Source organism: Zosterops lateralis (genome assembly GCF_965231275.1).
Source record: "Zosterops lateralis genome assembly, chromosome: 17".
Classification (NCBI taxonomy): domain Eukaryota; kingdom Metazoa; phylum Chordata; class Aves; order Passeriformes; family Zosteropidae; genus Zosterops; species Zosterops lateralis.
Genome location: NC_139777.1, coordinates 10,625,070 through 10,651,823, shown reverse-complemented (window position 1 = coordinate 10,651,823; position 26,754 = coordinate 10,625,070). Strand labels below are relative to the sequence as shown.

The following is a 26,754-nucleotide window of genomic DNA, read 5'->3' as shown; positions in this document are numbered from 1 at the left end:
GGGGTTAAAATAACTGTGTTGACTCACTCATCCGTGTCTTTTTTGCTCTCCTCGATGAACGCGATGGACTCGGATCTAAGGCGGTTTGTCACCTCGTACGTGCGCAGGGTGACTCCAAAAATATCCTCGTGGTACCGGCTGTCATCCTGGGAGACAGGGTGGCAGAGGGGAAAGATGGGGTTTGTAGAGGGTTGGTGTCGGCCCCAGCAGGGCCCTGCGTGGTGGGGAGGCACCAAAGGCACAGGAGAGGATTTGAGGTCTGTCAGGAGTGGGACAGAGGGGAGGGAATGACCTTCCCAAGGTCACACCCCCAGGCACAGTGCAGCTGTTCCACCCTTTAGACCCCCTCAGCTGCTGGGAATCCCTGGCTGGCAGGGGCACAGCAGCCCAATGCCAGCCTGTGGACAACCACAGCCTCTGGGCTCCCTTGGGATGGAGGTGAGGGCATGGTTCAGACAGAGAAATCCCATGGGAATCATGCTGTGTTTTCTTCCTGGGGAGAAGCAGAGCTGTTCCAGCATCCATCTGTGGGCCTGTGTCCCAAACTGAGCTCATTTAAGCTCCAGCTGCATCACCTGTGCCTGGCATGGGGCACACAGACAGGGGGATTTGGAGTGGGGACTCACAAAATGCCCTGATAAATGCTCTGATTTTTCAGCCTTCTGATGTTTTCATTTTTGGACTGGAGCTTTCTTATGAATTGTATGAAAAACGAAGACTGATGTTTGGTAAATAATACATTCTTTTCAGGGGGAAGGACAAATTGATGGACTTCTCAGTTGACCACTGGGGTCAGAGAGGTGTTACTCTCGTCCCCCAGTCCCTGATCAAATTCCAAACCCTATTTAAACCCCAAACAATAATAAACTTTCTCTTTCTTTCTCATCTCACAACTCGATGGATGAGTGTGGTTCTTTGTGTGTCTAGCGACAGATAAACTCATTTTTTGATGGAGGGGCATTGCAGGGAGAACAAGCCCTGCCAGGGGTGCCCAAAAGCGCTGGCACTGGTGCTGGGCATGCTCCTCCCAGGAGCCAAGTGACCTCCCTGCACACAGAAACCTTGGGACTGTCACTCTGCCGAGCCTCCCTGGGTGCAGCCCCCGTGGTGGAGGCAGCAGGTGCAGTGCCCGTGGCTGGAGGTGGCCGTGGTGGCACACGCAGGTGGGAGAAAAGCTGGGAGAGAAACCTGGAAAGGTCCTTGAGGCACAAACAAAAGTCATTGAAAAACCTCTTGCAGCTGAGCAGGTGGACTCTGCCAAAAGGGGTTTGTTTGAACTGTGGAAAGCTACAACAGCAACACAAACTAAGTCATCTACAACATCTACTAAGTCACTATCCGCCCTTGATGTCAGAAAGGGAAACATTTTATGAGGTTTTGTCATCCTCAGTTTGACATCGATGGTAATTCTCTGCTGTTAAACTCAATAAAGAGTTATCAGAGAAAAAGCTGAGTGCCCTTAAAAATCTGGTAAAGGAGCAACCGCAAAAAGATCAAAAGGCTGATCACGTGAGAGAGAGACTTTATCAGCTGGACAAAAGCCTGAGTCCTACCTCGTTTTTATCTCAAACATAGTCTGTTAAATCCCTGCCAGCTTTTTATACGCTTTGTCAACTTTTGTGTGATTTCCTCTGAGCCATTTTGAGACCTCATTTTTATTTTCTAGCTACGCCGTACATTTCTCTAATTAAGCTCTTTTTAATTCATCCTTACACTTTCCATACGAGAGGACCCACCGCTGATTCTTAACCCTCAAGTATTTTTTTTTTTTGAGATCCCAGAAGAAGATCTCAGTGCTTCGTTTCTGGCTTCCCGTGAACCCCCATCCCCGTGGCACAGGTGGACACGACTCACCCGCAGTTTGCTGAGGAAGGCTCCTGCCTCCTCTGCCGACAGCCGGCCCTGCTGCCTCACGATGCTCTGCACGGCCTTCAGGACGTCCCCGGCCATGGTGACGTCCCCGCACACGTAGATGTGGCCTCCCTGCTCCTTCAGTGCTTTGAACACGGTCTGGGCCAGCTGCTCCTGTAACACGTCCTGCACGTATTTCTGAGGGGCGAGGAGGAGGAGGGAGTTGGGGTTAGCTTTGGTTTCTCAGCCCTGTCCTGCCCTGGGGGTGGCAATGAGGGGTGTCCCCTCCTCTTTGGGGGTCACAGCTGTGCCTTGCAGCGCCCACAGTGACAGAAACCAGACGGGGACAGCAGCAAAGCATCGTTCTGCTCTTGCACGGGCACACCTGCACCACATCTGTCAGTGCCAGGCCTCTTCAGGTCCCGGTGGGAATTTGGAGCAGGTATTGCACTGGCTCTGGGCCACCCCACTGGGTGACCCTTTTCCTTTCCTTTCCTTTTCCCTTTCCTTTCCTTTTCCCTTTCCCTTTCCTGCCCTGCCCCTTTCCTTTTTCCTTTCCTTTTTCCTTTCATTTTTCCATTCCTTTTCTCTTTCCTGCCCTTTCCTTTCTTGCCCTTTCCTCTCCCACCTGCCTGTCTGCCGGAGCAGCCCGGGCACACATTCCAGCCGGCGCTGGGATGGGGACACGCCCTGGGAACGGTGGCCACCGGGAAGGGACAATCCCGCCCATTTGGGTGCCCCAGGGAGGAGTGACCCCTGGCCAAGGAACCGGCGTGTCCCACCTTTGGTTTGTCGGGCTCCCGGGAATAGGCCGTGTAGAGCTCTCTGAAGACCCCCTGGGCTTTGGCAAAGAGCGTCTCCTCCTTGTAGATGTGATCGATCCTGGACTGCCGGCAGCCGAACACCAGCACCATGGGACACGGCTTCAGCCCTGGGGACAGCCCGGGGACAGCGCTCAGCCCCGGGCCACCGCCTGCCACGGGCCACCCCCCTCCAGACTGCCCGCGGATCTGCTGGACAGCCTGCCACGGTGGGACCCTCATCCTGCACCTCAGCCCGGGGGTCCCAATGGCTCTGTGAGGTGAGGAACGGGACAGCCCCACCGCAAATCTGTGCGAGGTGAGGAATGGGACAGCCCCACAGCAAATCTGTGCGAGGTGAGGAATGGGACAGCCCCACAGCAAATCTGTGCGAGGTGAGGAAGAGGACGGCCCCACCCAAATTCTGTTCAAGGTGAGGAAGAGCACAGTCCCACCCCAAATGTGTTCCAGGTGAGGAAGAGGACAGCCCCACCCCAAATCCGTTCAAGACGAGGGAGGGGATGCCCCCGCCCCAGATCTGTGCGAGGTGAGGAAGAGGACGGCCCCACCCCAGATCTGTTTGGTGTGAGGAAGAAAACGGCCCCACCTTTGTGCTGGATGTCGAAGAGCCGCTGCTGCCAGAAGCTGCGGAAGGGGGCGATGCCGGTGCCGGGCCCGATGAGGATGCAGGGCACCTGCGGGTCCTGGGGCAGGTGGAACCCAGGGGCACTGCACACAGCAGAGATCCCGTTACAAACAAGCAGGGTGTTCCCCCTCCCCTGTGCCCACAGCCAGCTGAGACACCTCCCGGAGAGGGACGGGTAGACAACGAGGTGAAATGCCAGGATGTGACATTTTTGTGCAGAATTTCTCTCAAAGGGGAACCATTTGCTCACAAACCCAGCCCTGTTCTCTGCCACTGTGACAACAATCAAGGGCAGAGAGCTCATCCTGTGAGGGGTCTCACTGCCTCTTCCTCAGGCCTGGCCTGGTGTGGGTCACTCACCCTCGGACAAAGCAGGGCACCACTTCATCCGTCTGGATCCGACTGAGCCACGAGGAGCAGACTCCGTGGTGGATTGGCCCCTCTCCATCTGGGAAGGGAGGGAGGGAGGGAAGGAGGTTTGTGCATCACCTAACGACTCTGTTTTCTTCCTAAATGCCTCCTGCTACATCCTGCATGGACACCTCCCTGGAACATTTCCCACCTCAGCATCCATTCTCCATGGACTTGGCAGAGTTTGGTCCTTGGATCCCTCTCTGGAGCTACCCAGGACCCAGACCTGGCATAGCTGGACCTCCACAATCCTCAGGGAGCACCCAGCTCTCCTTCAGACCTTTTTGGCAGGAGCAGCATGGTGATGCTCCCAGACACAAACCTTCATGGCAGCTCCACTGTCCTCTCTGTGTCCTGCAGAGCTCCAGGGCTGTCTCTATCTACACCAGGACTCTGCTTGGACACATCAGTGCTGGCACTGCTACAGAAGTTTGGCTACTGGGAATGTGGATTTCGGGGTGGGCAAACAGAATCCTACATGGAGCCTGGACTATGTACCTGCCCCAGAAGTGTCACCTCTGTGTCACTGCCACTCTCCATGGCATGGGACAGCAGCGCTGTGCTTTGGGGGAACCTACTCTTGCTGATGCCTTAAGTTCCAGCTTTCATGTATTTCAGATTCTGTGCTGCCCAGGGGTGCAGTTCTGAGCCTCATATAAAGTGCTGGTAAGCTCCTGTTACAGAATAGGGAGACAAAACTAATCCTTTTCCTGCCAAGGACCAAGGACAATGAGTACAAATTTCAGGTCCAAAAGCACAGACAAGGGTGGCTGAAGGGAGGAACAAGAAGGATGGGACCTCACAACCTGAAGCTGGAATTGGACTATTAAACCCCAATATGCAAATGGACCAGAACTTATCAAAGCATGAGACCTCGTGACTGCTCAGCCATTTTTTGTGACCGTTTTGGGTCCACCTTTGGTGTAGCCCTGGCCAGGCTCTTGTCCTGCCCAAGGTGTATCCTGAAGGCCTCTCAATGAATCCCTATTTTATTCTCTAGCTCTGTCCAGTGTCTGTTTCAGGTCAGCCTCCCCAAGGCACCACCACCAAGGCAGCAGGGAGAGAGGCTTTAAAGGAACATGTCCCTGCCAGAGATGTGGTGGGGCTGCCCCTGTGCTGCTGCTGCTGCTGCTGCTGCCTTTCCCCAGAGCCCCCGAGGGCAGCCCCGGTACCTCGGGTGCGGTAGGACACCACGGCCACGGTGAGGTGCACCTCCCCCGGGTACATCTCCGGGGACGAGCTGATGGAGTAGTAGCGAGGCTGCAGGAGGGGCAGCTGGGTGAGCAGCAGCGTGGAGGGCATCTGCACCGAGGGGAACTCCTCCAGCACCTCCACGATCGTGGGGTTCTTGGACCACTTCCACTCCTCGTACTCCTGCAAGCCCTGGGGAAGAGAGAGGGAGGGGGGAGAGAGCTGCAGGATCCACTTTTCCAGGTGCCTTAAGTGATATCCCAGCAGGTCCATAGCTGTTGGAAATACTAAAGGTAGGAAGGCTTTCAGAAAGCTGTGAGAGCAGGCCCCAGAAACAGAGAGAGCAGAAGAACTTGGAATTAGCTGCAGCTGAAAAGCTTGACAGTAGGAAAAGTTACAATAGTACAACAAGCAAGGACATGAAACAATAGTTTGAGTTTTAGGTTTGGCTAGGATAGATGTTACAACTGCAGAAAAATATGCTTAGCAAGATAGTAGAAGGTTTTAAGCTTAATAATGTAATATTGTATATTGTTAGTGGAAAACATCCAAGCAAGCATTGTTTGAAGCAGGTGTGTTTGTGCTTTTAGTGATTGGTAGAACAATTGTCTGTGAGTTTTAGCAATGTGCTATTGGCTGGAAAACCTTTAAAATGCCCTGTAACAAAGAAATCTTTGGCTGCTGCTGGCAGATATGAGCTGTTGCCATCTTTCAATTGTCTCAACCTGTTATTTATCCTCCAATAAAGCTCAAGGAACTCTCCCAGTGGTCCTGTCCCATTTATGCAAAACACCAATACACGTGGGAAAGCTGGAGTGGTGGCACTGAGGGCACCCTGAGCCCTGCTCAGGGTAGAGACTCAGCCTAGGCACAGCGTGGGATGAAAATGCCCTGGCTGGGCTGTGATTCTCCCAGGGCCTAGCAGAACCTGGGGCTCAGGCTCTTTACCTTGCTAAGGACCTGCAGACGTTTCTTCTCCTTGTCACTGGTGGCCAGCAGAGCGAACTGCTGCAGCAGCAGTGGGGTGGGAGGGGTGGTGATGTCCAGGTAGTACTTGAAGGCCTGGAAGATGGTGCAGGGTGGGACACGGTTCTCGTCTGTCCAGTTGCTGATGACACCTGCCAGGAGGGGATCCAGCACAAGCCTGGGATCAGCTGAGCAGCGCAGCCAAGGGGGGCAAATCCTGGGTTTTATTCCCCTCTGAGACACTGGATTAGGGTTTTCCATCTCCAGTTACACCATGCATGCAGTAGGGAATCAGACTTAAACCTGAGATACGGTGTTGGGATGGCCCCTCAAGATCCCTTAACTCTTCTTCCCAGTCCTAGACACTGCCCCCTCTAAGGGAATGTAAACACCTTCAATTTTTCCATGGAATAAGGAAATATCTTCCCGAGAGCCCTGCTCGCCCTTCAAACAAATCCTCGCTCCACATTCCAAGTGCAGATGAGCAATGGCTCTGAGCAGAGCAGGGATGAAGGAGGCACTCCCAATCCAGGCAAACACAGCAGGGAGATGAAAATAATTTTCCTGGGGCCACCCACCTCCCTGAGGAGCTACAAGAACTTCAGGAGCTTGGGAAAGAGGCCGAGAGGCCACCTGCACTCCCTGGTTACCTAGAGCCGTGCTCCTCTCCTCCAGCAGCTCCACCTTCACCACCTGGTTGGTTGGAGGGGCATCCTCGAGCCTGTCTATGAGGGCATTGACCAGGTCCTCGTGGTTCCCTGGGAACACCCCCAGGTGGTCCCCAGGCAGGTACTGGAGCTCCTGGTGCCCGTTGGTGTGCAGGCGCAGGAAAATCGTCAGCCGGCTGTGGGGGAAGGAGGAAAAGCAGGGAAAAGTGTTTGGGGGGATCCTTCAGGGATCTTTGGGGGATGCTTCAGGGAGTGTCTGAGCCCTGGGCAGCAGTGGTGGCACATCCAAGCTGTGGTGGCCATGTCACCGAGGTCACAGCAGGGAGAAGGGACACTGCAGCACACCCTGACTCAATCTCAGGGTTTTTTTAAAAGGGGAAAAAAAAATTTAACCTCTCACTCAACATTTTTGTCCTTCCTTTGCTGTCACTCCAGCCAGCTCCCCGCCCTGTGGGCTGAGGGAGATGCCAGCAGGAATTTCATGGTGTGTGGAGGGCAGGAACACCCTCCACTGGCCTCCAGCCTTACTCATAGTTTGCACAAAGGTGGATTCCATGGACATCCAGGGCTCAGGGGCTGTGTGTAGCAGTTTTGGGTGCCCCAGGTGTGCATTCAGCCCCCAGAACATCTCCTACCTGGACTTGGGGCTCTGCAGGTTCTGCCGTGTGAGGAGCCGGGCTGCATAGACACGTTTTTTGTGGATGCTGTAAAGTCCTGAGGAGGAAAAGAGCCAGGGAAGGGATTCAGCAGAGCATGGCCAAGGCTGCTGGCTTTTGTAGGATCATTGTGGGTTCAACCCCTCAGACCAGAGCTGACCACAGGGGGGGTTTGACCTCCCTCCTCAGCCCAAGGCTGAACGAAACAGGTTAATTCAGTGAGAGGAGGTCTCCAAAACCACCCCCATGAGACTGAGGGCCTCGCCCACAGGCTCCTCTCGCTGCCAGGGCCACCTGGCTTCAGGAGAGTGCCGGGATTTGGGAAGAGCTGAGCGGTGCAGAGCTGCAGGAGCCGTGCTGAGGGGCCAGGTGTCCGTGGGCTGGGCCTGCCTTTGCTTGGTGGAGCAGGGCTGGACAAAATGAGCTTGGAAAGATCCCAAGTTTCCAGCTCCTCGCTTCAAAAAATGGGGTCAGGAGGGGGGAGGGCAGATCATGTCCAAACATCTCTGTTACAGACATGGACAGGGATCAGCCAGAGGGGCCTGGGACTGTCCCAGGCTGTTCCTTGGGCATGGGATGGGGGGAAAGGCAGGGCTGAAATGCTGGGAGTTTAACGGAGACAAAAAAAACGGGGTTGGCCCCTTTTCCCTGTGCCTTCCCCATGTGCCCCACAGTCAGAGCCCCCTGGGTGAGTCTGTCTGTACCTTGTGTGAGCTCCGGGGCCTCGGCCACGTAGGTCAGGCGGAACTTGCTCCTCTTCCAGCTGCGGTCGTTGCTGATGAGGGAGTTGTTGGCCTTCTCGATGTTGACGTCGTCCCCCACGCAGAACACGTCACAGGCTGCCTGCAGCACACCCAGGCCCTCAGGCACCTCCCTGACCCCGGCTTAGCCCACCTCACGTGCAGAAAGAGCCCCCAGCAGTGCAGTATCAGGGGCCAAGGGCAGCCCTCGGGGTGCTCTCCTTCCCAGATATTTGGGATGGCGCAGGAATTCAACACATCGGTGACTTTTTGGTGGTCAGCATGAACCAGAGTGTCAGCTCCACCCTCTTTGTTGTGAGCTGGGGTGGGAACCCTAAAAATCCTCTCAGGGAAACTTCCAGGCTTTGCCCTGGAAAGATTTACTGTAGAGTTTTTCCTGCCTAGACTGAAAGAGGAGACTTCCCTCATGGTGTCTTGCAGAACTACTGTCCATTTACCTTGGATTGCTAGCTGACCCTGCCCACTCCAATTGCTCATCCCTCATCCCCCCAATAGGTTTGCTGCCCCTTGCCCTCCCTTTGTACACCCCTGTCCCCCATTAGCTCCTGACCCCACACTTAAGCCTGTGCACAGCACATGGTTTGGGTCTTCAGTCCCTGATCCCTTCAGCATGCTGAAATAAACCCTGCTGGGACATATCATACAGGAGACCCTTCCTGTCTTTCCTCTGCTGAGGGGTGTGTGTGTGCATAGACCTGAAATGGCTGCTCCTGTGGCCTGCTCTGAGTGGTTTCTGGAGGACACACCTCGAGAAGGGAGCAGCATTTCACCATCCTGCCACACTGATACGGGCTGGGGTGGCACCAGAGTGTCCCAGGGCAGGGCAGGCTCAGATCCAGCTCTACCCTCTGTCCTCCTCCCCCCTGCTCCCCCTTGCAGCACCAGGGCAGCACCAGGTTACCTTGAAGACCTTCTTGGCCCAGGTCCTGAAGGATTCCTCCTGGCCACAGAGCTCATCCCCCTCTCCCATGCGGAGGATCCTCTCTCCCCCCAGCTCCTCCAGGAGCGTGTCCACGGCACGGGCGAAGGCGCAGAAGTGGGGATAGGCCCGGGAGCCCAGCCCAAACACGGAGAACCTGGGCAGAGATGGCTCAGCTGTGGCTGCTCAGCTGGAGGGACGCTGGCACAGGCTCTGGCACATCCCCTCCTGCCCCACCACCACCCACAGCAGCCTGGAGGGGTCTGCACATCACCAAAACACCTCAGGGTGAGGTGGGAGTGACGAGGTCTGCCCTGCTGTGTTCCTCCTGTTGGAACCCTGGCGGCTGAGAATTCCAGGCTTTCTGTCCTGGCAGGCACTGACCCTCAAGTAAACACTACATCTGACCTGAGGCTGTGGGATAGCCTTCCAAAACTGAGTGATGGCACTGGGATTGTGGGTGTGGAGTTTGAATAATAGTGTGTGATGTCACTGGGTGCAAAATTTAGAATTTAAGATTATAGTATATAGTATATAGATATAGTATCTAGTAATGTATAGTATATAGTAATATATAGTGTATAGTAATATATTAGTATATAGTAATATATATATATATAAAGCAAGATGGAGGATTTAGGGCATAGGCTAAGTCCTTCTTTTTCACCTTGCTCTTCATGGGTTTGGGTGGTAGCTTGTAACGGGGTGAAAAATTCTGCGCTGTGGGCCACGGGTAGTTGGTTATTGGGTTAGAAGTAAAAATAATTTAGGTGTCATCTTGTTATTGGACAATTAGTGCTTAAAAGACCTTGGAAAGAGATGGAGACAGAGCCATGTTCTACCTTGTTAGCTAGAGCTCACAACTTGTGAGACTGTGCTATAGATAAGAATTAATAAACATTTGAGTCCGAACACAAAACCTGTGTCCCCTCCCTCCCTGTCCCCTTTACCTGACGTTTGCCAGGGGCCCCGTGCTCTCAAAGTTGTCCCTGGAGTCGGGGCCATCAGTGGAGGATTTCCGCGCGTCCGAGTAGGAGGAGACGCTGTTGAACCGGACCTTGTAGCTCCTGTGAACAGCCACAGCACCGGGGTCACACCGGGGTCACCTGTGTGCCTCTCACCTGGCTTTGTGCCCAGAGGGGACCCAAGCGTGGAGGACACCAGAGCAGAGCTCAGGGGGCACCATTCCATGAGCAGGCCCTGTGGGAATGTGCTCCCTATGGGAATAAAGCCACGGCAACCCCTCTGCATCCCCGAGCTGGAGCAGGAATGCTCCATCAGGTCCTTGTCACCTCCCACAGTGCTGGCCACCACATTGTCCCCAGTGACGCAGAGCTGCCAGGACCTTTGGCTTTACCTGTCCTTCCCTGGCAGCACACAAGGTCGGGTGTGTGTCTGAAGAGGTATTCTGAGGGTTGTTTCAGTCATAGGAAGTGGGAAATTGAAAAAAACTAAGTGACAGAAGAAGGGATGAGGAGGGGGAAGGGGAGCAGAGAAAAAAAAAATCTGACAACAGCAGAAGTATTTCTGAATTGAACCATCTCCCAAAATTGCTCCACACAAGAGTTTCTAAATTTACAGCCAGAGCAGTGAGCAGTGGTGTGTGCATGAGTCACGGCACGGCTCCTGCAGCCGGCACGGCACGAGGAGAGCACAGCCCCGAGCCCAGTGACAGCCAGGTCACAGAGCCCCCAGAGCCACCTCTGCCCTCAGCCTCCCCTCTGTCCCCTGACCTCCACACTTCTCTGCTTCTCCTCCTGCTGCAGCCCACTCTGCTGGCCCTGGCCACGTCCTCACCCTGGGTTATCCTTCCCCCCCAGCCTCTGAGATGCCCAAAGCTCATCTTCCAGTGTGGGGGATTTTCTGCCACCCCAGACTCTGTTCAGGGCAGCACAACCCTCTGGATTAGATGGACACAAAACCCAAATTCCCCAGGTTGGGACAGCAGCTGGAATGGGAAGGTCCTTGTGGTGTGGGATGGCTGCTGAAGGATGGGCTGTGTTTGAACAGCAGGCTTGGAATAGGAATGGCTTAGGAATGCTTTGGAAAACTCTTGGAAAAACCCTTGCTGTAAGGCATGAGGAGCCAAATATTAACCCCAGCACAGCCTCAGGGCTGTGGCCACAGAGCCCTGACAGGATCCTGTGACACCGGGATTTGGAGAGGCCACCCTGCCCTGAGGGGTCTCAGCATTCCCTGGGGGAGCTGGGAGTCCATGGGGTGCATGGACAAGAACTGCTCTCTCCTGCTCTCTTTTAGCAGGCTGACACTGCACTGCCCCTCTTCACCTGGCAGTCTCCTCCAGGTCTCCTTTTCTCATTGCAAAAGGGTTTTTTTGCATGCTTTACATTAGCAAGGTCTTGGATATTGACTGGGGCAATCTCAAAGCCAGTTTGCCCAAAGAAGCTGTGAATTCCCCTGGATCCCTGGAAGGGTCCAAAGCCAGGCTGGATGGAGCAGCCTGGGATAGTGGAAATTGTCACTGCCTGGCTCTTAGAAACCCCTACCAGCCCTTAAATCACACTTGGAGGTGTCTGGGACAGCAAGCACCAACCTCAGGGGCTTTTAACCTCCTCAAATCTGCCTGACCAGCCATGGGCAGCACCTCTGCACCCAAGGAGAAGATTTGCACCTCTGCACCTTGGGGTGCAGAACCTTGGGGTGAGAACCATGTGTGGATTCCCCTGGATCCCTGGAAGTGTCCAAGGCCACTGTGGAATGCTCCTTCCCCATCCCGACCCCTCCAGGGCAGCCTGCACGCCCCGTTTTGCCGCTGTCCCCATTAAGGATGAAGCCATTAGGAACCTAATGGGTTTTCAGCTGGGCAGCCCTGCAGGGATCCATCAGCTGACCTGGCTGCACAGCAAGGAGAGCACTTGAGGCCTGCAGCAGGGCCAGCTCTGCAGAGCCACAGATTGGTCCCTGCCGTGTTTGTCACCGCTCCACGGCCCCGGTGACACTGCTCCGAGTCAGGGCGCTGGAACTGCCCTGGATCCCTGGCCAGGGCTGATCCATCATTAATTAAGGAGCAGCCCTGTGCCAGTTGTTAGCTCAGGAGACATTTCCAGGGCAGAGCGCTGTCCCAGTTCAGGGAAATATTTTATTCTTTGCAGCTAAAATAAGAGGAGACCCCAAATGAGTATTCTCACTGCCCTGCTTTCCCCAGCCCCTGGGATCTGCATGGAGATGCTCAAAGCTCATCTTCCCTTGAAAGGGGATTTTCTACAGTCCCAGATTCTGTCTCCAAGGTACCGGCTACAAACATCACAGGATTATCACAGCTCTTATTTTCCCTAGAAATCTTTTCACACCATGCATGCAGCTAAATCTGGTTCTCAAGCCCTCCCCCACCTACATCTGCAAGGCTGGGAACTCCCTTCTACCTCCAACTCTTACTATTTTGGTGCCTCCTGGACAGGCCCTGGCTCTCAGAATCGATGATTTGGGGAAAATTACTACTTTTATCTGGTTTTTTTTCATAGATTCCTGCCTCTTCAAGATGAAAAGAGAAGCTTTAAAGTGCCATCTCAGGGAATTACAAGCTGTGATCCACAGGCACTCCTGACTGTTCTTTTGTCCTTCCTGGACCTCCACTGTCTCCATTCCCTGGGTCTCCAGGCATGTCCCATCCCCGGATATTTGCAAATGTGAGATCTGCCTGAGGATTTCCCCTTGGGAGAGGATGAAGGCAGGGAACCTGTCCTGCATGCCAGGGTTGGATTGGGAGGGGAAGGGGCTGGAGTGCTCTTACTTCCTCTCCTCCAGGTTGGAGTTGGGGTTCTTCATCTCCATTAATGCACAGCCAAATTTCTACAGAAAAAGAATAAAATAGGGCCTCAGTTTTGCCAGTTTTTGCAGGAAACCCAGCCCTGAGCACAGCCTGGCCTGTGGCTCTGCTCCTTGCTCGCTGTTCCCAGCTGTCCAGGTCACAGTCCCCAGACCAGGGGACTGTCACCTTCTGTGTGACACTGGTGGTGGTCACACAGGAGGAATTTAACAATGGATCAGTGGCTGTCTCATGTCAGGCAATCAGGGGATATCCCTGCTCCAGAGCAGGCTGGAGGCAGCTACAGCACCTGGACATGGTTTGGGTCATTCCAGCTCAGTCTGAGCCAAAACAGGACACTCCTGGCCCTGTCCCACTGCTGTCCCCCCTCCCTGCTGTCCTACCTCTCCATTCTCAGGTGGGTCCCCGTTGCCAAAGGTGCTGGTGACCACCAGGACCATGGTCTCATGCTCCAGGTGCACAATGTCATACTCGTCCATGGACATCACCTGGGAGCACAGAGAGGTTACAGAGAGGTGGGAGCTCCTGGGCTGGCTCCAGTGCCCCTGGGGGTGGGGACAGCACATCCCTGCTGAGATCTCAGCACAGGGAGGACAGGAACAGGAGCCTGGAGGGACATGGGGAGCCCTGGAGCTGCTACCCGAGGGGCCACAGGCAAACAGGTGCTGCAATGGCAGCAGGAAATCAGCTGGAAAAATCCCTGTGCGGCCTCCAACCCAGACCCACAGGGACACATCCTCAAGGGCCTGGGCAGCTGTTTTCCACGTATTTCCTTGGAGCCCCCAGGATTTCACACCCCCCACGGGTCAGGGGCCTTGTACCTTGGCATCGAAGGCGTGTTTGAAGATCTCACACAGAGTTTTTGCATAGACCTGCGACTTCCCCGTCTCCGTGGCGTACAGGATGGTGGCCTTGACCCTCTTGGCCATGGCTTGGCCCATCAGCTTGGCTGAGAACTTCACAGCCCTGGGAAGCAGAAATAAACCCCAGTCAGAGCTTGGTCCTTACCAGTGCCTCTAGCCCAGACCTTTTCATCTCTTGTTAAATGAACAGCCTTACAAAGCTGTAGCATCAAATTTTTGGTTGTTATATGGCAAACAGGGAAGAGCTCAGAACTTGTCAGAGAGGAAGAGAAGATAGGGGAGCTTGAAGAGAGCCCAAACACCTGAATGGGTTGAGGGAGGAAAATGCCAAACCAGGCATGAGGGTGGTATTTCTGCAGGGGCAGAGAAGCAGGAGAAGAATCAGGGGCAGGTAATGCCAAAGGAAAAGCTGGAACCAACCAGAGCTGGAGCTACAGGAGGAACAGCAGCTGCTGTATCCCTTAAATCCAATGGGGTTCTGGCCAGCCCTGCTCCCCACAGAGCCTGGGGACACCAAGGTCACACTGAGCTGTCTCTGGTGACACCAAGAACACCCCTGGGAGTGATGCCTGAAGTTTTATCTTTCATGTATTTCAGACTCTGTGCTGCCCAGGGGTGCAGCTCTGAGCTCACAGTCAGTGTCACTCAGCTCTGCACAGAACAGGGACACAAAACAAATCCTTTTCCTGCTGCACACCAAGGACAACTTTCAGCCCAAAAGCACAAACAAGGCTGGCTGAAGGGAGGAACAAGAAGGATGGGACATCACAACCTGAAGCTGTAACTGGACAATTAAACTCCAATAGGCAAATGGACCAAAAGTTATCGAAGTGTGAGACCTGGTGACTGTTTGTCCATTTTGTGACCATTTTGTGTCCACCTTGTAGCCCTGGTCAGGTCCTGTCCTGCCCAAGGTGGATCCTAAAGGCCTTTCAATAAATATCTACTTTATTCTCTAGCCCTGTCCAGTCTCTGTTCCAGGTCAGCCTTCCCAAGGCATCAGGAGGAGCAGCCCTCCAGAGGCCAGGGGGTGGCACATTGTCCTGGTTTAGGGCAAATTCAGGAGGAAATCTCCCAAAATAGGGGTACAAACATCATAAAGTCACCCTAGGACACATATTTATCCCAGCCTTGCCAGGCTGTGCCCAGCTGGCTGTTTCCTGTGCCTGCAGCCATGACCAAGTGCTTTTCCTCCAGTTTTCCCCCTGGCTCAGGGCAGAGGGGCCCTGGGAGGTCACCAACCTTTCCCCAGTCCTGGCTGAGGTGATGCAGCACCAGGAATGCTGATGCCTGGTCTGTGGCATCAGTGGGAGCACCGTGATGGGGGACAGGGGTGGTGGGTTTGTTGTTTTAGGGATCCTCATAATCACATGAACACTGTTTTTCCTAAATGCCAAACACCTTTTTTTCTTAGACCACCAAGCCTCTAAATGGAGCCACCAGAAAGGCAGAAATCCACCAGGTCTGGATTTAGGCTGATGCTGCAACAGGGAAAGGCAATTTTTGGGAGGCTGAGGGAGCACAAAGCATGTCTGTGGCCTCTGCAAGAAGAAGGGCTGCTTGATTCACTTTGACAGCCCTTGCCCCAGGTCTCTGAGTTCAGCAGGGCTCCTGCAGCCCCTTCAGATGGGCTGTGGGGAATGGAGGCTGCAGCTGCAATGGCCACACTGGGCTGGAGGAGCCCAGCCTGCCCCTGCCCCTCCTGCCCAGAAACACTCTGGTTTGGGGGAATCATTTAGGGAGGAAAGAAAAGAGGAAAGAAGAGGTAGAAATTCCTCTGGGCTGGTTTATCCTGCCTGCCCCTGGCAGCTCCTCTCCATGGCAAAGTCACCCTGAGGAGAATTTCTGTTTGCTGCTGTTTCACCCCCCTCAGTGAAGTTCTGCCCCTTGGTTACCCCGTGGTGGCACTGTCCCCTGTCCCCAAGGCAGGGAAGGGGCAGGCAGGGCAGGGACTGCAGGTCTGCAGGCTCAGATTTGGCCAGATTTTTCAGTCTGAACAGGCACAAAATCATGCTAAAGGCTCTGGGCTCCGGCTGCCTCTTCTACAGCTGATAAGCCCAGATCCAGACAGGATTAATGGTGAATTACAGAAACAATTCCTCTCCCTACACCAGGAACAATGGAGATTTTGTTTTAAATTACCTGCCACGCTCACATTTCTATAAAACCATCCCTCAATGGGAGCACACAGCAACGAAAGCATTTTTTCCTCCAAACTCCATGAATCCGCCTGCTCTATGCCCAGCCCCAGTGTCAGCTGCAGGAGCACATTCCTCAGCTGCTGATCCTGTTTATGGATGCACCACGGGGAACAGCTCGCAGGAGGTGACAGCTGAAGAGTGGGAGCAAATTGATAGCAGGGATTCGGGGAAGCTGAAGCGTGGGGAGATGCTGTGACGAGCCAGGGCCACCTGGCAGCCTGGCCACCGTCACCAGGGCACACCCAGCCCTCTCCTGCCTTGGCCCGGGGCTCTGCTGCCGCGGGACCAGCAGCTCCTCTCTGCCAATGGCCCACGGGGGAGGGATTTGGGCCAGAATCAGCCAGAGGGTCCAAACTGGGCTTCATTCCTGCATCCCTGCTGCTGAGGAGCCTTGGCAGGGAAGAGGGACTGGGGTGGCCCCTTGCCAGGGGTCAACTGACCATGAAGTGCAAATCTCAGCTCAGCCCTGATCCATCTGCTCTCTGCAGGGAGATTCCTCACTCCCATCTCCCCCCTTCCTTCCAGAGCAGGTGTTTGGAGGGTTGGGCACACACTGGAGCAGGTTCTCCTCAAGTAGGGGAAGAAGTCAATGGAAAAAGGAGGAGTATGGACAGGAGTTTCATCTCCTTAGTGCCAGTACAGCCCTGAAGAGGGAGGGGGAATCTTTCTGCCCCAAGGAAAGGAAAACCAGGCAAAACACTCTCAAAAAGTGGGAAAGCCATCCCTGAGCATTGAGACCTCCTAAGTGGAGAATGAGCAGCTCGGGAGAACAGACAATATCCAAGATCTGGTATTCACCTGGTCACACCCCTTTTGGTGTGTGAGCACACCTAAGGGGGTGTTCAAAGGACTGCCTGTGTCCCCAAATGTCCCTCATGGCAGGTAAAGCCTTCAGTGGCCCAAAGCCCAGGCTCAGAGCCCATCATCTGCAGGGTGATGCACACACCCATGGGGTGCTCAAATCCAGGAGCAGCCCCAAACATTCCAGGCCTTTCCAGAGCCTGCTGGTACTTACTTTGCCAGCTTCTTAAAGCCAATGGCCCTCTTCTTGGTGGGGGTGCCATTGACGCCTTTCCAGACATGGGTGTTCCAGGGGTCGGGCTAGGAGAGGGAAAAGCAGGATCAGGTGGTGGAGAGTGCTCAGAGCTTGGAGAAATGCAGCATCCACAGCACTGAGAGTTAAATTCTTTCAGTCAGGAAGGAGAGAAATAGCTGCTGCTCCACAGCTCTCCCTCTCCTCTCCATGTCCCTGATCCTTGGATCCTCATGGGGCTTTTTTTTTTTTTTTTTTTTTTGAGCAATGGAACATGCCCAGGAAAATTGCAATCTAATAAACCCTCCTGGCTTGTGAGAGCATCTGGCCAATTGCTCTGTCACCTCTCCAGAGGAGCGTTAATAGGCCACAGCCAAAAAGAAGGCAACGCCAGAAGGGGAGAGGTGATGGAAACAGATCCTTTCCCCTCCTCTGGCCACAGGGTTTTTTTCTCCCTAAGAGGCCCTTTGGGAAGGGGAGGCAGCTGAAGCCAGGAGCAAGCACACAGAAGCTCATTCCGTGCCCTTGCAGGCTGCAATCAGAGCCAGGAAGCATCGGGGTGCCTGGTGGGTTGGTTACAGGAGTGAACAGACTGCTCCTGCTCTCTGATTATTCCTTAAGGGCTCTTGACTAAAGGTCACATTGTGTGGAAAGCACCGGAGCAGGGATGGCTGGATAACGAGGGAGTGTTTGCTTAGGGGTTTTTCTTCATGGTCTGGAGTGTTAAACACCCCAGCAGCAGTGTTTGATCCCCTGCTGGACCTGCTGGGCCTCCTGTCCCACTGCTGGATCCCCAGGATACAGGAGCCATCCACCCAAACCTGCAGGCTGGAATGGGATCCAGGAGCCTTCCACCCAAACCTGCAGGCTGGAATGGGATCCAGGAGCCATCCACCCAAACCTGCAGGCTGGAATTGGAGGGATCCAGGAACCACCCACCCAAACCTGCAGGCTGGAATTGGAGGGATACAGGAGCCTTCCAGGCCATTTCCTCACCCACCCATCAGGCACTCCCAAAGGGGTGTAGCTCTGTGTGACTAAAAACTGGGATCTCAGGTGTCTCACACTCCCACAGAGAGCCAAACTCCCATTATTACATTATGTTAGGTTGAAATATCCACTGGACAGCCCGTGAAGGAGTTGGATGGTGTGGTGGGCACAGCACCTGGTACTCGAAGGAGGGCGTCAGGCGGTAGTTGAGCATCTCCTGGTGGAAGACGGGGGTGATGCTGCCCGACATGGGCGGCACGATCCAGACCCAGTCGGCAGGACAGCCCCCCCGGCAGCGGTACTCGTTCTCCATGTGCTTGATGAAGGACTCGGTGGCCGAGTGGTGATCCACGATGGTCACCTTGTCACTCTGAGGGGACAGGAGAGCAGAGCCAGCGGTCGGCAACGCAGCCCAGAGGGCAAAAGCCAAAATATTTTTTTTGGAGCTGTCTGTCCCAAATATCCCCATGGTCTTTGGGGATGATCCAAGGTGGCTGGTCTTCCCAAGGAGGCTCTAAAGCTGCCCCAGTGCTTTGAGAATAGATATGCTATGGGAGCTCTGTTCTCCCTGTTACTTATCCTAGGCCAAGCAAAGATGGGATGGATGGGATGGAGCAGCCTCTGCTCAGAACCTTGGGAAGCTCTTCCAACGGGGCAGCTCTGACACAGCTCTGGGAAAGACCCTCACCCTTTGAAGCTGGGTCGCCAAGGACTGGTTTTGTTACTCAACCATTAAGGACAGGCTTGAGGAGAGCCTGGGCCAGTTTCTGCCTCATGGATAGCTCAGAAGGGCTGGGTTTTCCCCCTGTTGGGATATTCCTTCTGGACCAGCAGGACTCAGGTGCTGCTGGTGTTATTATTAAATCTCACTGCAGCAGCCCAAATTCAGGAGGCACAGCCAAGTTTCAGCTGTTGTCCTTGGGTGGATGTCTCCACCCTTGTCCCACCCAGTCCCTGTGTCCCTCCAGCCTGGCCCAGACAAAGCGGGTCCTGAGGTACCTGGAAGCTGTAGAGCACAGCAATGTTGATCTCCACCAGGGCCTGGTCCTTCCACAGTGAGGATGTTTTCCTCATATCCAGGTTCATTTTCTTGGCCACTTGCTGTAACAACACACGGCAGGAAGGGAAGCACTTAATGGCCAAAGAAACAAGGACTGGAGATCTCTGCTTGGGGAGAGGAACCCAGAGGAGAGGCCCAAGCTGGCACAAGGCACCCACAGGGCAGGGAAGGGCTGATGTTGTGCCTTCCCCTGGGAAGAAATCCTGCCTTTTCCTCTCCATGGCAGGAGCACATGGCTTTTCCTCCTCCCTGAGCAGAGGCAGGTGGCCAAATGCTGCTGACAAGGCCACCAGGAGCAGCTGGACATTCACACTGCTCCCACCCCTCTGGTTTTCAGGAGACTGGGGAGGGATGGAGCCCCTCTAAATAACACAACATTCCTTGGAAGGTTCTGATGGATCCAGATCCCCTGCACGGGCACCTCCCCATGGCTTGGCTTTGTCTCTCCCAGTGTGGGCAGTCCCTGAGCCCCGGGACCAGCTGGATGGGCTCCAAGGGCACACACATCCCTGGGGAGCCACCAAGTGTCTCTGCCCCCTTTCACATTTTAGCACTTGGCCTCAACTGAGCACATGGCCAGGTTCTTGCTGATCCCTAAGATCCTTTGGGAATCCTGTGGGAAGCTCCACAGGGATCACACCAGCTGTATCAGACACTTGCTGGCCCCCAGGACACAGAGACCTTGCCACCCTCGGCCGTGTGGCTCCAGGAGAAGGGATACCCTGTCCTCTCCTGCCCCAAGGAACACTCCCCAGTGTCCTGGCTGCTCCCCAGTGGCTCCCCAGGCAGCAGGAGCAGCAGGAATCACCTCCAGGATGTTGTAGCGGGAGTTGTCGCAGTAGTCGCGGACGCCGATCTCCGTGCCCATGTACCAGCCACTGAAGGGGCAGGCGGAGAACTCCAGGCCCCCGATCTCCAGGAGCATGTTGGAAACGGCTGGCAGCCCATACCACTTCAGCCCCAGGTCCTTAAACCACTCAAACCTGCCGGGAAATAAGGCAGGATTAGGCAACCAGGCAGGAATTCTCTGCCCAGTGCAGTCAGAGGGTGTGGGAGGTCACTTTGCCACCAGGGTGAAGGTCTTGAAGCAGAACATTTCCATCAGCACCTTTTAGGGCTGTTTATGGGGACAAGGTGATTATGGAGTGGTGTAAGCCCTGGGAGACTTCAAGGAAAAGGAAACTTCCCAGGAAAATCAATCTGGATATGAGAGAAAGCCCTGAGACACGGACACAACTGCCTTGCCAGGTCTGCCAACTTTACTGGAGGGAAGACCTGGGAGAGGGTCTTGGGTGAAGCCCCCAGGCCACGGCAAGGGTGGAAGCAGAGGAGCTGAGTCCTGCTGATCCCCTCGGAGCAGTTCTGGGGCTGCCTGTGACTCACTTGGGGTGCCGGATGGGCACTTCCAGCACCAGCTCCGGCGGGATTTCGAAGAGCTCGGGGTCGTTGCCGTTGGCTTGGAGGAGCAGGGGAAGGATGTCAAAACGCCCATACGGAGCCTTCCACCCCTGCTGGATGCAGATCTGCAGGGAAAATAAAGGCTGGGTTGATGGCCCAGAGGTCACCTGCTCTTCAGGCACCGTGGGCAGGGAATTGTGTGGTCCTGGACACAGCTCCTGGCAGGATTTCTATCCTTATGGTTGAGCAAAGGGAGATACCACAGAGGGTGGCCTGTCCCAACCCACCATTGGGCAAGTCAGGGGAATTTGGGGTAAAAATGAGCCTGGAATAGATCCCCAGTGGGATCATGGCTTGTGCCTGTAATGGTGAAGGAGAAAACAGATGAGAAAAGCAGAAAAGTGACAAAACCCAGCCTTTATTCCTGGGAAAGAATCGGACGGTGACACAAACCAAACCTCCCCCTGCAGTGCTGCACTGGACAATCCCAACCTGTTTGACTAGTGTTGGGGATTAGATTTGTTTGGTTTTTTACTTATAGAATTTTTTCCCATAAGTTGTTAGGAGACTAACTGCTGGGTACTTGTGGGTGCCTGACTAAAACAGAGAGGTGGCCAAAAGTCAGGAGAGGAGTATAGCATTGGGGGCTAAATTCTTTTGTCTGGGGGAGTTTCCCTCAGGAGGGGAAAGATAAAGTGAGTTTTGGGGGCAGGTAAAGGACGGGCTGGGGGCAGCTACTCTGTCTCTGGCTCTCAGCATTGGGAGAGAGGACAGACAGGCCGCTGCTTGCTGCAGGAGGAGTTCACTGTCACCACCAAGTCCTGTCCTGGGAAATCTACCACCATCTGCTCGTGTGCCCAGGAATTCTGAGCTCGCTTCCTCCAGCCCTGTCCTGCTGCTGCCGCTTCTTCAGCACTGCTCTGAGTTGTTTTTTTTTGCTAAGCTGTGGCCCAGCACTGCCCTGCCCTGCCAGGACATTGTCAGTTACCACTGCAGAGCTTCTGATTTATCTCATCCACCAGCCCGGGACTTTCCACCGTTCAGCCTGGTGCTCTTGGAATCCCGAGAGACTGGACTGCCCTGGGCTTTGTGAAACAAAACCCCTCGAGGTCCCTGGTTCTGTTATTAATGCTGTAGTTGTTGTTGGTTGTTTGCCTTGTTACATACACCAGTAAAGAACTGTTATTCCCATCCCTATATCTTTGCCTGAGAGCCCCTTTAACTTTCGAAATTATAACAACTCAGAGGGGGGAAAGGGGGTTGAATTCTCCCTTCCAAGGGAGGCCCTGCCCTCCCTAGCAGACACCAGCCTTTTCCAAACCAAGACTCCCTGTGAGGGCTCTCAGAATTCCCGTGTGTCCCCACAGGGCAGGGGTGGGGGTGTCACCTCGGTGAGCTCCACATTGGCGGGGTCGCCCAGCACGGAGCCGTCGGGCTGTTTGTAGCCGGCGTAGCGGATCAGCTGCGCGTTCCAGATGCGGAAATCATGTTTGCTGTCCGTGCGCTGCGGGAAGATGGTGATGGCAGACCTGCAAGGGGGAAAGGGGCCGGGTTATGCCCTCTGCTGACTCAAACATGGGGTCCTGAGAGGCCTTTTAAAAGCTTTTGTTCCATTTTCAGTCTCATGTGAAGGGTGGGACAGTACAGGTGTTACAATTCACGCCATCACAATCAGAAGCCAAATTATTTCCTAATTACATTATAAACGTTTCTTGGCCTATCAGCTTTTGCTGCTAATACCTTAAAGCCAATAATCTAAAATTACCCCTCATGGGACCTACCACAATGTTGGAATCCTAGAAACTTAGAGTTTAGGGGTTTAGTGTATAGTAATACATGTGAGTCAAGATGGGTGTTGTCTAAGTCCTTCTTCTTCACCTTCTTCTTTCTTCTTCCTCATGGATTTGGGTGGTTTTCTCTAACTGGCTGAAGAAAGTCCACACTGTGGGCTTTGAGTGGTCATTATTGGGTCAAAAGTATAAATAATATAGGTGTCACCTTGTTATTGGGTAATTATCGCTTAAACAGCCTTAGTAAGAGTTAGAAGCACTCCATTTTATCTCATTTCCCTGGCTTGCTAGTTAAGCTCACAGCTCATGAGCCTGTAAATACTGTAAATAGATAAGATATAATAAACATTCCAAGTCTGAACTTGACATATTCGTTTCCTGAGTATTATTCACCCTGACCTTAGCAAGAAAAGAAAAGAAGCCAAAACAGTGACATTACAATGCACCTTTCATGCTTCTATTTCTCCAGTTTTATTTGCAAGGGCATCCTTTGAAACTTGTTTCCAGTTCCATTTCTCTCTCAACAATGTCTCTCGTATTCCATGGCATTTCTAAGTCTACAGATCCATTTCCCACAAAAGGCAGTGCTGATGAATGCCAGGAGCAGCGGGAGTGGGGAAATGCTGGAAAAGGTGCTGCTACCACCGCTGGGTGAATTCCCAAAGAGTTTTCACACTGGAGGAAGTCACAGCTCTGGAACTGGGGGTGTTCCCAGCCCTCGGCTGCCAGTGGGGGGTTTCAGAGAGATCTGAAGAGCGGTGTGAGCTCTGTGTTGGATGCAGGATATAGGAAAGGGGAAATAATGGGAAAATCTTCCCTCTGAGGTCCCGCAGGCAGCAAGAAGAGACTTGGAGCAGCAGGACTCCTCCACCCCAGATCAGGTCCCTCTAACGCTCCCCAGGAGCTGCAGGCTGTGCCGTGGCTCCAGCAGGGCCCAGGGCTGGGTCTCCACTCATCCAGAGGCCCTTGGGTTCACAGCCTGGTGGCTCCCTGGTGGCTCACCTGAGGTTGCCCTTGTTGGTAGCGTACTTGATGTGGTTGCAGATGTAATTGAACATCCCGTGGGCCGTGGTGCAGTCCCGGGCATCGAACACCTGGAACAGGGAAGCAGTTGTGGGGATGCTCCAGCTCCTAGGGCAGAGCCAGGCAGAGGAAACACAGCACATGGAGAACTCCAAGCACCACTGTGACTTCTCAGGGATCTAAAGCTCCGTAATTATGTGTTCCCTGCCTTTGGAACACGTGGATGTGTAATCCAGCTGCCCCTTTTGCTTTGGAGAGGTGACTCATCTGCTGCTCAGGCAAAAACCTCCTCATTCCTGTGCTCCCAACCTGCTGCTGTTCCTGCCTTATCCCCCAACAATTGCAGATTCTACTCTGCTTCTCCTGTAGATCAGCACTCAGAGCTGGAAATGGACAGGTGTCAGTCAGGTCTGAGGGACAGGGAATCACGGAATGGTTTGGGTTGGGACTTTAAAAGAGCATCTCATTCCACCCCCCTGCCACGGGCAGGGACACCTTCCACTATCCCAGGTTGCTCCAAGTCCCATCCAGCCTGGCCTTGGACACTTCCAGGGATCCAGGGGCAGCCACAAAAGCACTGGGAAATCAGGAAGGGGGATCAACAGAGGTGGGTGTGCCCATTCCCTGTGTGAAGCAGCCACAGGAACTGCTCAGCAGCACTGGATTTGTTCCAGGTCACAGGAGGAGAGGACATCTCTGTACCAAGGGATTCCCCAGGGATCACTGTTTCCCAATCCTGTTCTGTGTTTCCCTTGCCAAAAGGGCACCGAGCCAAATCCTCTCCTGCTGGATCTCAGTGCTGAGGACAAACCCGTCCTGCTGCCTCTCTCCAGGTGGAGCAACAGGTTTGGGAGCAGAAGGAGAGATGGAGCAGGATCTGATTTTGGAAAATGTCCCCTGGAGCACCAGCTTCCATTTCAGACACATCTCCCATCCCACAGACACTGGTGAAGCTATTCCATCCATCTTTACTGTCATTCCAGCAAATTAGAAACTGTCCTGATTTTGGAGTTGGAGGTAAACTGTGTTCAGCTCTATTACTTTTGTAGAGTCTATAAGTATTTTTAAATGACAATCAGCTTGTGGGCCAGTAAGAAATAGAGCTGGTCAGAGCTGGAAACTCTGTTCTTGAAATTTGTTTGAATCTTTTAAACCCTTATCTCTGCCTTCCCCATCATTAAATATATGGGGTATTAAATTCATCTCCATGTTATGCATTATCAGGTATTACAGAGCTTGTAGGTTGTGTGGGACAGGTAAACACTTGTGTGTCCAGCTCCTGCCAACACCCCAAAGCTGCTGAGGGGAGCTGTGTGTGCTGAGCACCTGCCCCTGGGCCTGTGCTGTGCTCCCCAGGTATTGGAGAGCAGGATTTGCCTCTCCAGAATCTCCTGGATGTTTGTGGGGGGTTGGTGCTCACCTGCAGCTTGGACCACTGGATCCTGCCCACGCAGCGCGCCGCGTTCCTCCAGGCGTGCTTGGCCCCGTAGATCAGCTCCGTGTCCCGCAGCTGGTACGTGTCAGTGGCCTCAATCTCCTTGGTCACCTCCTCCAGCCTCTCCATGTGGGCCTTGGAGCCGGATCTGGGAAGGTCGGGAGCAGAGGGGGTGGAGGGTCAGGCAGAGGGCAGGGAATGCTGCAGCTCTCCACCTGGAATACCTTGTTCCTACACACACACACAGGGATTGTGTGGATGGTTATCCCAGGTGTGGGATCACAGGTGAGCAAGGACCAGGGGGAGAGGGCAGTGACTTGCAAAGAGACACAACAAACACCAGGAATGAAACTTCTACTCAAGAAGCAGCTGCTGATGGAGCACCGGAGTCTCCCCGTCCTGTGACTTCCACATATGGGAAATAAGATCATGGAATCATGGAATGGCCTGGGTTGAAAGGACCTTAAAGCTCATCCCATCCCATCACCCCCTGCCAGGGGCAGGGACACCTCCCACTGTCCCAGGCTGCTCCAAGCCCCATCCAACCTGGCCTTGGACACTGCCAGGGATCCAGGGGCAGCCACAGCTGCTCTGGGCACCCTGTGCCAGGGCCTGCCCACCCTGCCAGGGAATAATTCCTTCCCAATATCCCATCCAGCCCTGCCCTCTGGCAGTGGGAAGCCATTCCCTGTCTCCTGTCCCTCCACGCCATTGCCTCAAATCTCTCTCCATGTTTCTTTTTGCCTCCTTCACTCTCTGGAAGGCCTCAATGAGGTCACCCCAAAGCTTCTCTTCTCCAGGCTGAACATTCCCAACTCTCTCATCCTTTCATCCCAGCAGAGCTGCTCCATCCCTCTGCTCATCCTGGTGCCTCCTCTGGACTGGATCCAGCAGCTCCAGCTCCTGCTCGTGCTGGGCCCCAGGGCTGGAGGTGACTCATGTGTGATCTGGGACCAGCAGCAGCCTGGGGCTGCGGCCTCCTGCAGGCAGCACTCACCTCTTGATGGAGGAGTAGTACTGGTCAATGAAGTCCTTGGCCAGGAGCAGCACCTCCTCCTTGGTCCTGGTGTCCTCTGACTTGCGGATGTGGGGGCTGGGGGTCATCACAGAGCCCATGCAGATCTGCTCGGTGCACGCCGTGGACTGAGGGGACAGCAGGGGACAGGAATGTTCTGGAGCCACCACGGCACTTCTGGTCACCTGAGCTGGGCTGGGGCACTCAGTGATCACCTGCACAGCATGGGGGTTCTGACACACAGGGACAGTCCCAGCTGGCTGGGGACACTGGGGACACTGTGTGATGGCAGCCAGGCCATGCGCAGCCACCTCTTGTCCCTCCTGACCCAGACAGAGAGATGGGATCCACAGCCCAGCCTGGCAGGAAGTCAAAGGCCTTTCCTTGTATATCCCAGATGGATTTCCCTCTCTCTGCCTATTGCACCAGATGTGAAATTCAAACTCTACTGGAGACAAGACTGAATTCCTCCACTTGCGCACTCCTGGGTAAATCCACCTTGGAAACGGCGCCATCCACTCAACCATGCTCACTGAATTTCGGCCAGTCCTACCAACTCTACTCACCATGGCAGTCTTGAGGTGCAGGGTGTCATGGAGCACAGAGCCCGTCTCCCAGTTCTTGATTTTGACAAAACGAGGGCATTTGGAAGGGCTCCCGTTGTGGGTGTTCTTGGTCGGGGACTGGCGCCCGGACGGCGGCGGCTGGAAAACACCCGGCACAAGGTCAGAACTCGTCAGCAAAGCACAGGAAAAGGCCCCAGCAACACAGGATTGTGTGTGGGTGGATGCCTGTGCCTGAATTCCAGGGGTGACACAGCCAGACAAGGTGTATTATCCCAATATTCGGCATTATTTGGGATCCTACAGTGGAGCTGCCAACTTGAAATGGAATGAAGAAATCGTGTCTGGTTATGGGACAGCCAAACCTGTGGAAAATGGGTTAAAAACACAGGTGGAAGTGACTTGAAGAATGTTGTCCTCAAGTTTCCCAGAGGAAGACTCTCCTCCAAAATCTGTGGGATGTCTCTTTCCAAGGAGCATCACCTGCTCAGTGTCTGCTGGTGCCAAGCTCTGCCTCACTGGTGACACAGAACTAAGAGCTGAGCATCAACCTGAGCAAGCCAAAGGCTCAGCTCCTTTGATATTAGTGCTGGAAACATTGTAGGAATGAGGATGGATAAATTATCCAAGTGGGGGGGCTGCTGAATCATGGACTGGATTTCTCCAGCCTCTGCTCCCTGACACTCTGCCTTGGATGAGCCCTCTGCACTCTGGATGAGCCGGGCTC

The 26,754-nt window shown here is 54.2% G+C and overlaps 1 protein-coding gene across 5 annotated transcripts in view; it reads right to left on the bottom strand.

Annotated features, from left to right (window-relative positions):
* Positions 1–26,754, bottom strand: part of NOS1 (nitric oxide synthase 1) — a gene marked incomplete at its 3' end in the record, with an annotated part of 42,339 nt that overhangs the window by 926 nt on the left and 14,659 nt on the right. For 2 of the 5 annotated variants that reach the window (XM_083874262.1, XM_083874263.1), the window contains exons 3-27: positions 26,031–26,168; positions 25,447–25,592; positions 24,435–24,597; positions 22,994–23,085; positions 21,589–21,730; positions 20,187–20,326; positions 19,612–19,786; positions 18,743–18,844; positions 17,919–18,113; positions 16,736–16,821; positions 13,478–13,622; positions 13,040–13,144; positions 12,621–12,679; positions 9,820–9,936; positions 8,852–9,026; positions 7,894–8,032; positions 7,169–7,247; positions 6,516–6,709; positions 5,848–6,017; positions 4,881–5,091; positions 3,658–3,745; positions 3,259–3,380; positions 2,634–2,782; positions 1,855–2,049; positions 28–146 (exon numbers count right to left, since the gene is read on the bottom strand). In XM_083874262.1, the coding sequence (XP_083730388.1) occupies positions 28–146; positions 1,855–2,049; positions 2,634–2,782; positions 3,259–3,380; positions 3,658–3,745; positions 4,881–5,091; positions 5,848–6,017; positions 6,516–6,709; positions 7,169–7,247; positions 7,894–8,032; positions 8,852–9,026; positions 9,820–9,936; positions 12,621–12,679; positions 13,040–13,144; positions 13,478–13,622; positions 16,736–16,821; positions 17,919–18,113; positions 18,743–18,844; positions 19,612–19,786; positions 20,187–20,326; positions 21,589–21,730; positions 22,994–23,085; positions 24,435–24,597; positions 25,447–25,592; positions 26,031–26,168 (3,446 nt within the window). Of the gene's footprint in view, positions 1–23; positions 147–1,845; positions 2,050–2,633; positions 2,783–3,258; positions 3,381–3,657; positions 3,746–4,880; positions 5,092–5,847; positions 6,018–6,515; positions 6,710–7,168; positions 7,248–7,893; positions 8,033–8,851; positions 9,027–9,819; positions 9,937–12,620; positions 12,680–13,039; positions 13,145–13,477; positions 13,623–16,735; positions 16,822–17,918; positions 18,114–18,742; positions 18,845–19,611; positions 19,787–20,186; positions 20,327–21,588; positions 21,731–22,993; positions 23,086–24,434; positions 24,598–25,446; positions 25,593–26,030; positions 26,169–26,754 lie in introns of those variants that run through there. The other 3 variants (XM_083874264.1, XM_083874265.1, XM_083874266.1) reach the window with 2 other exon arrangements.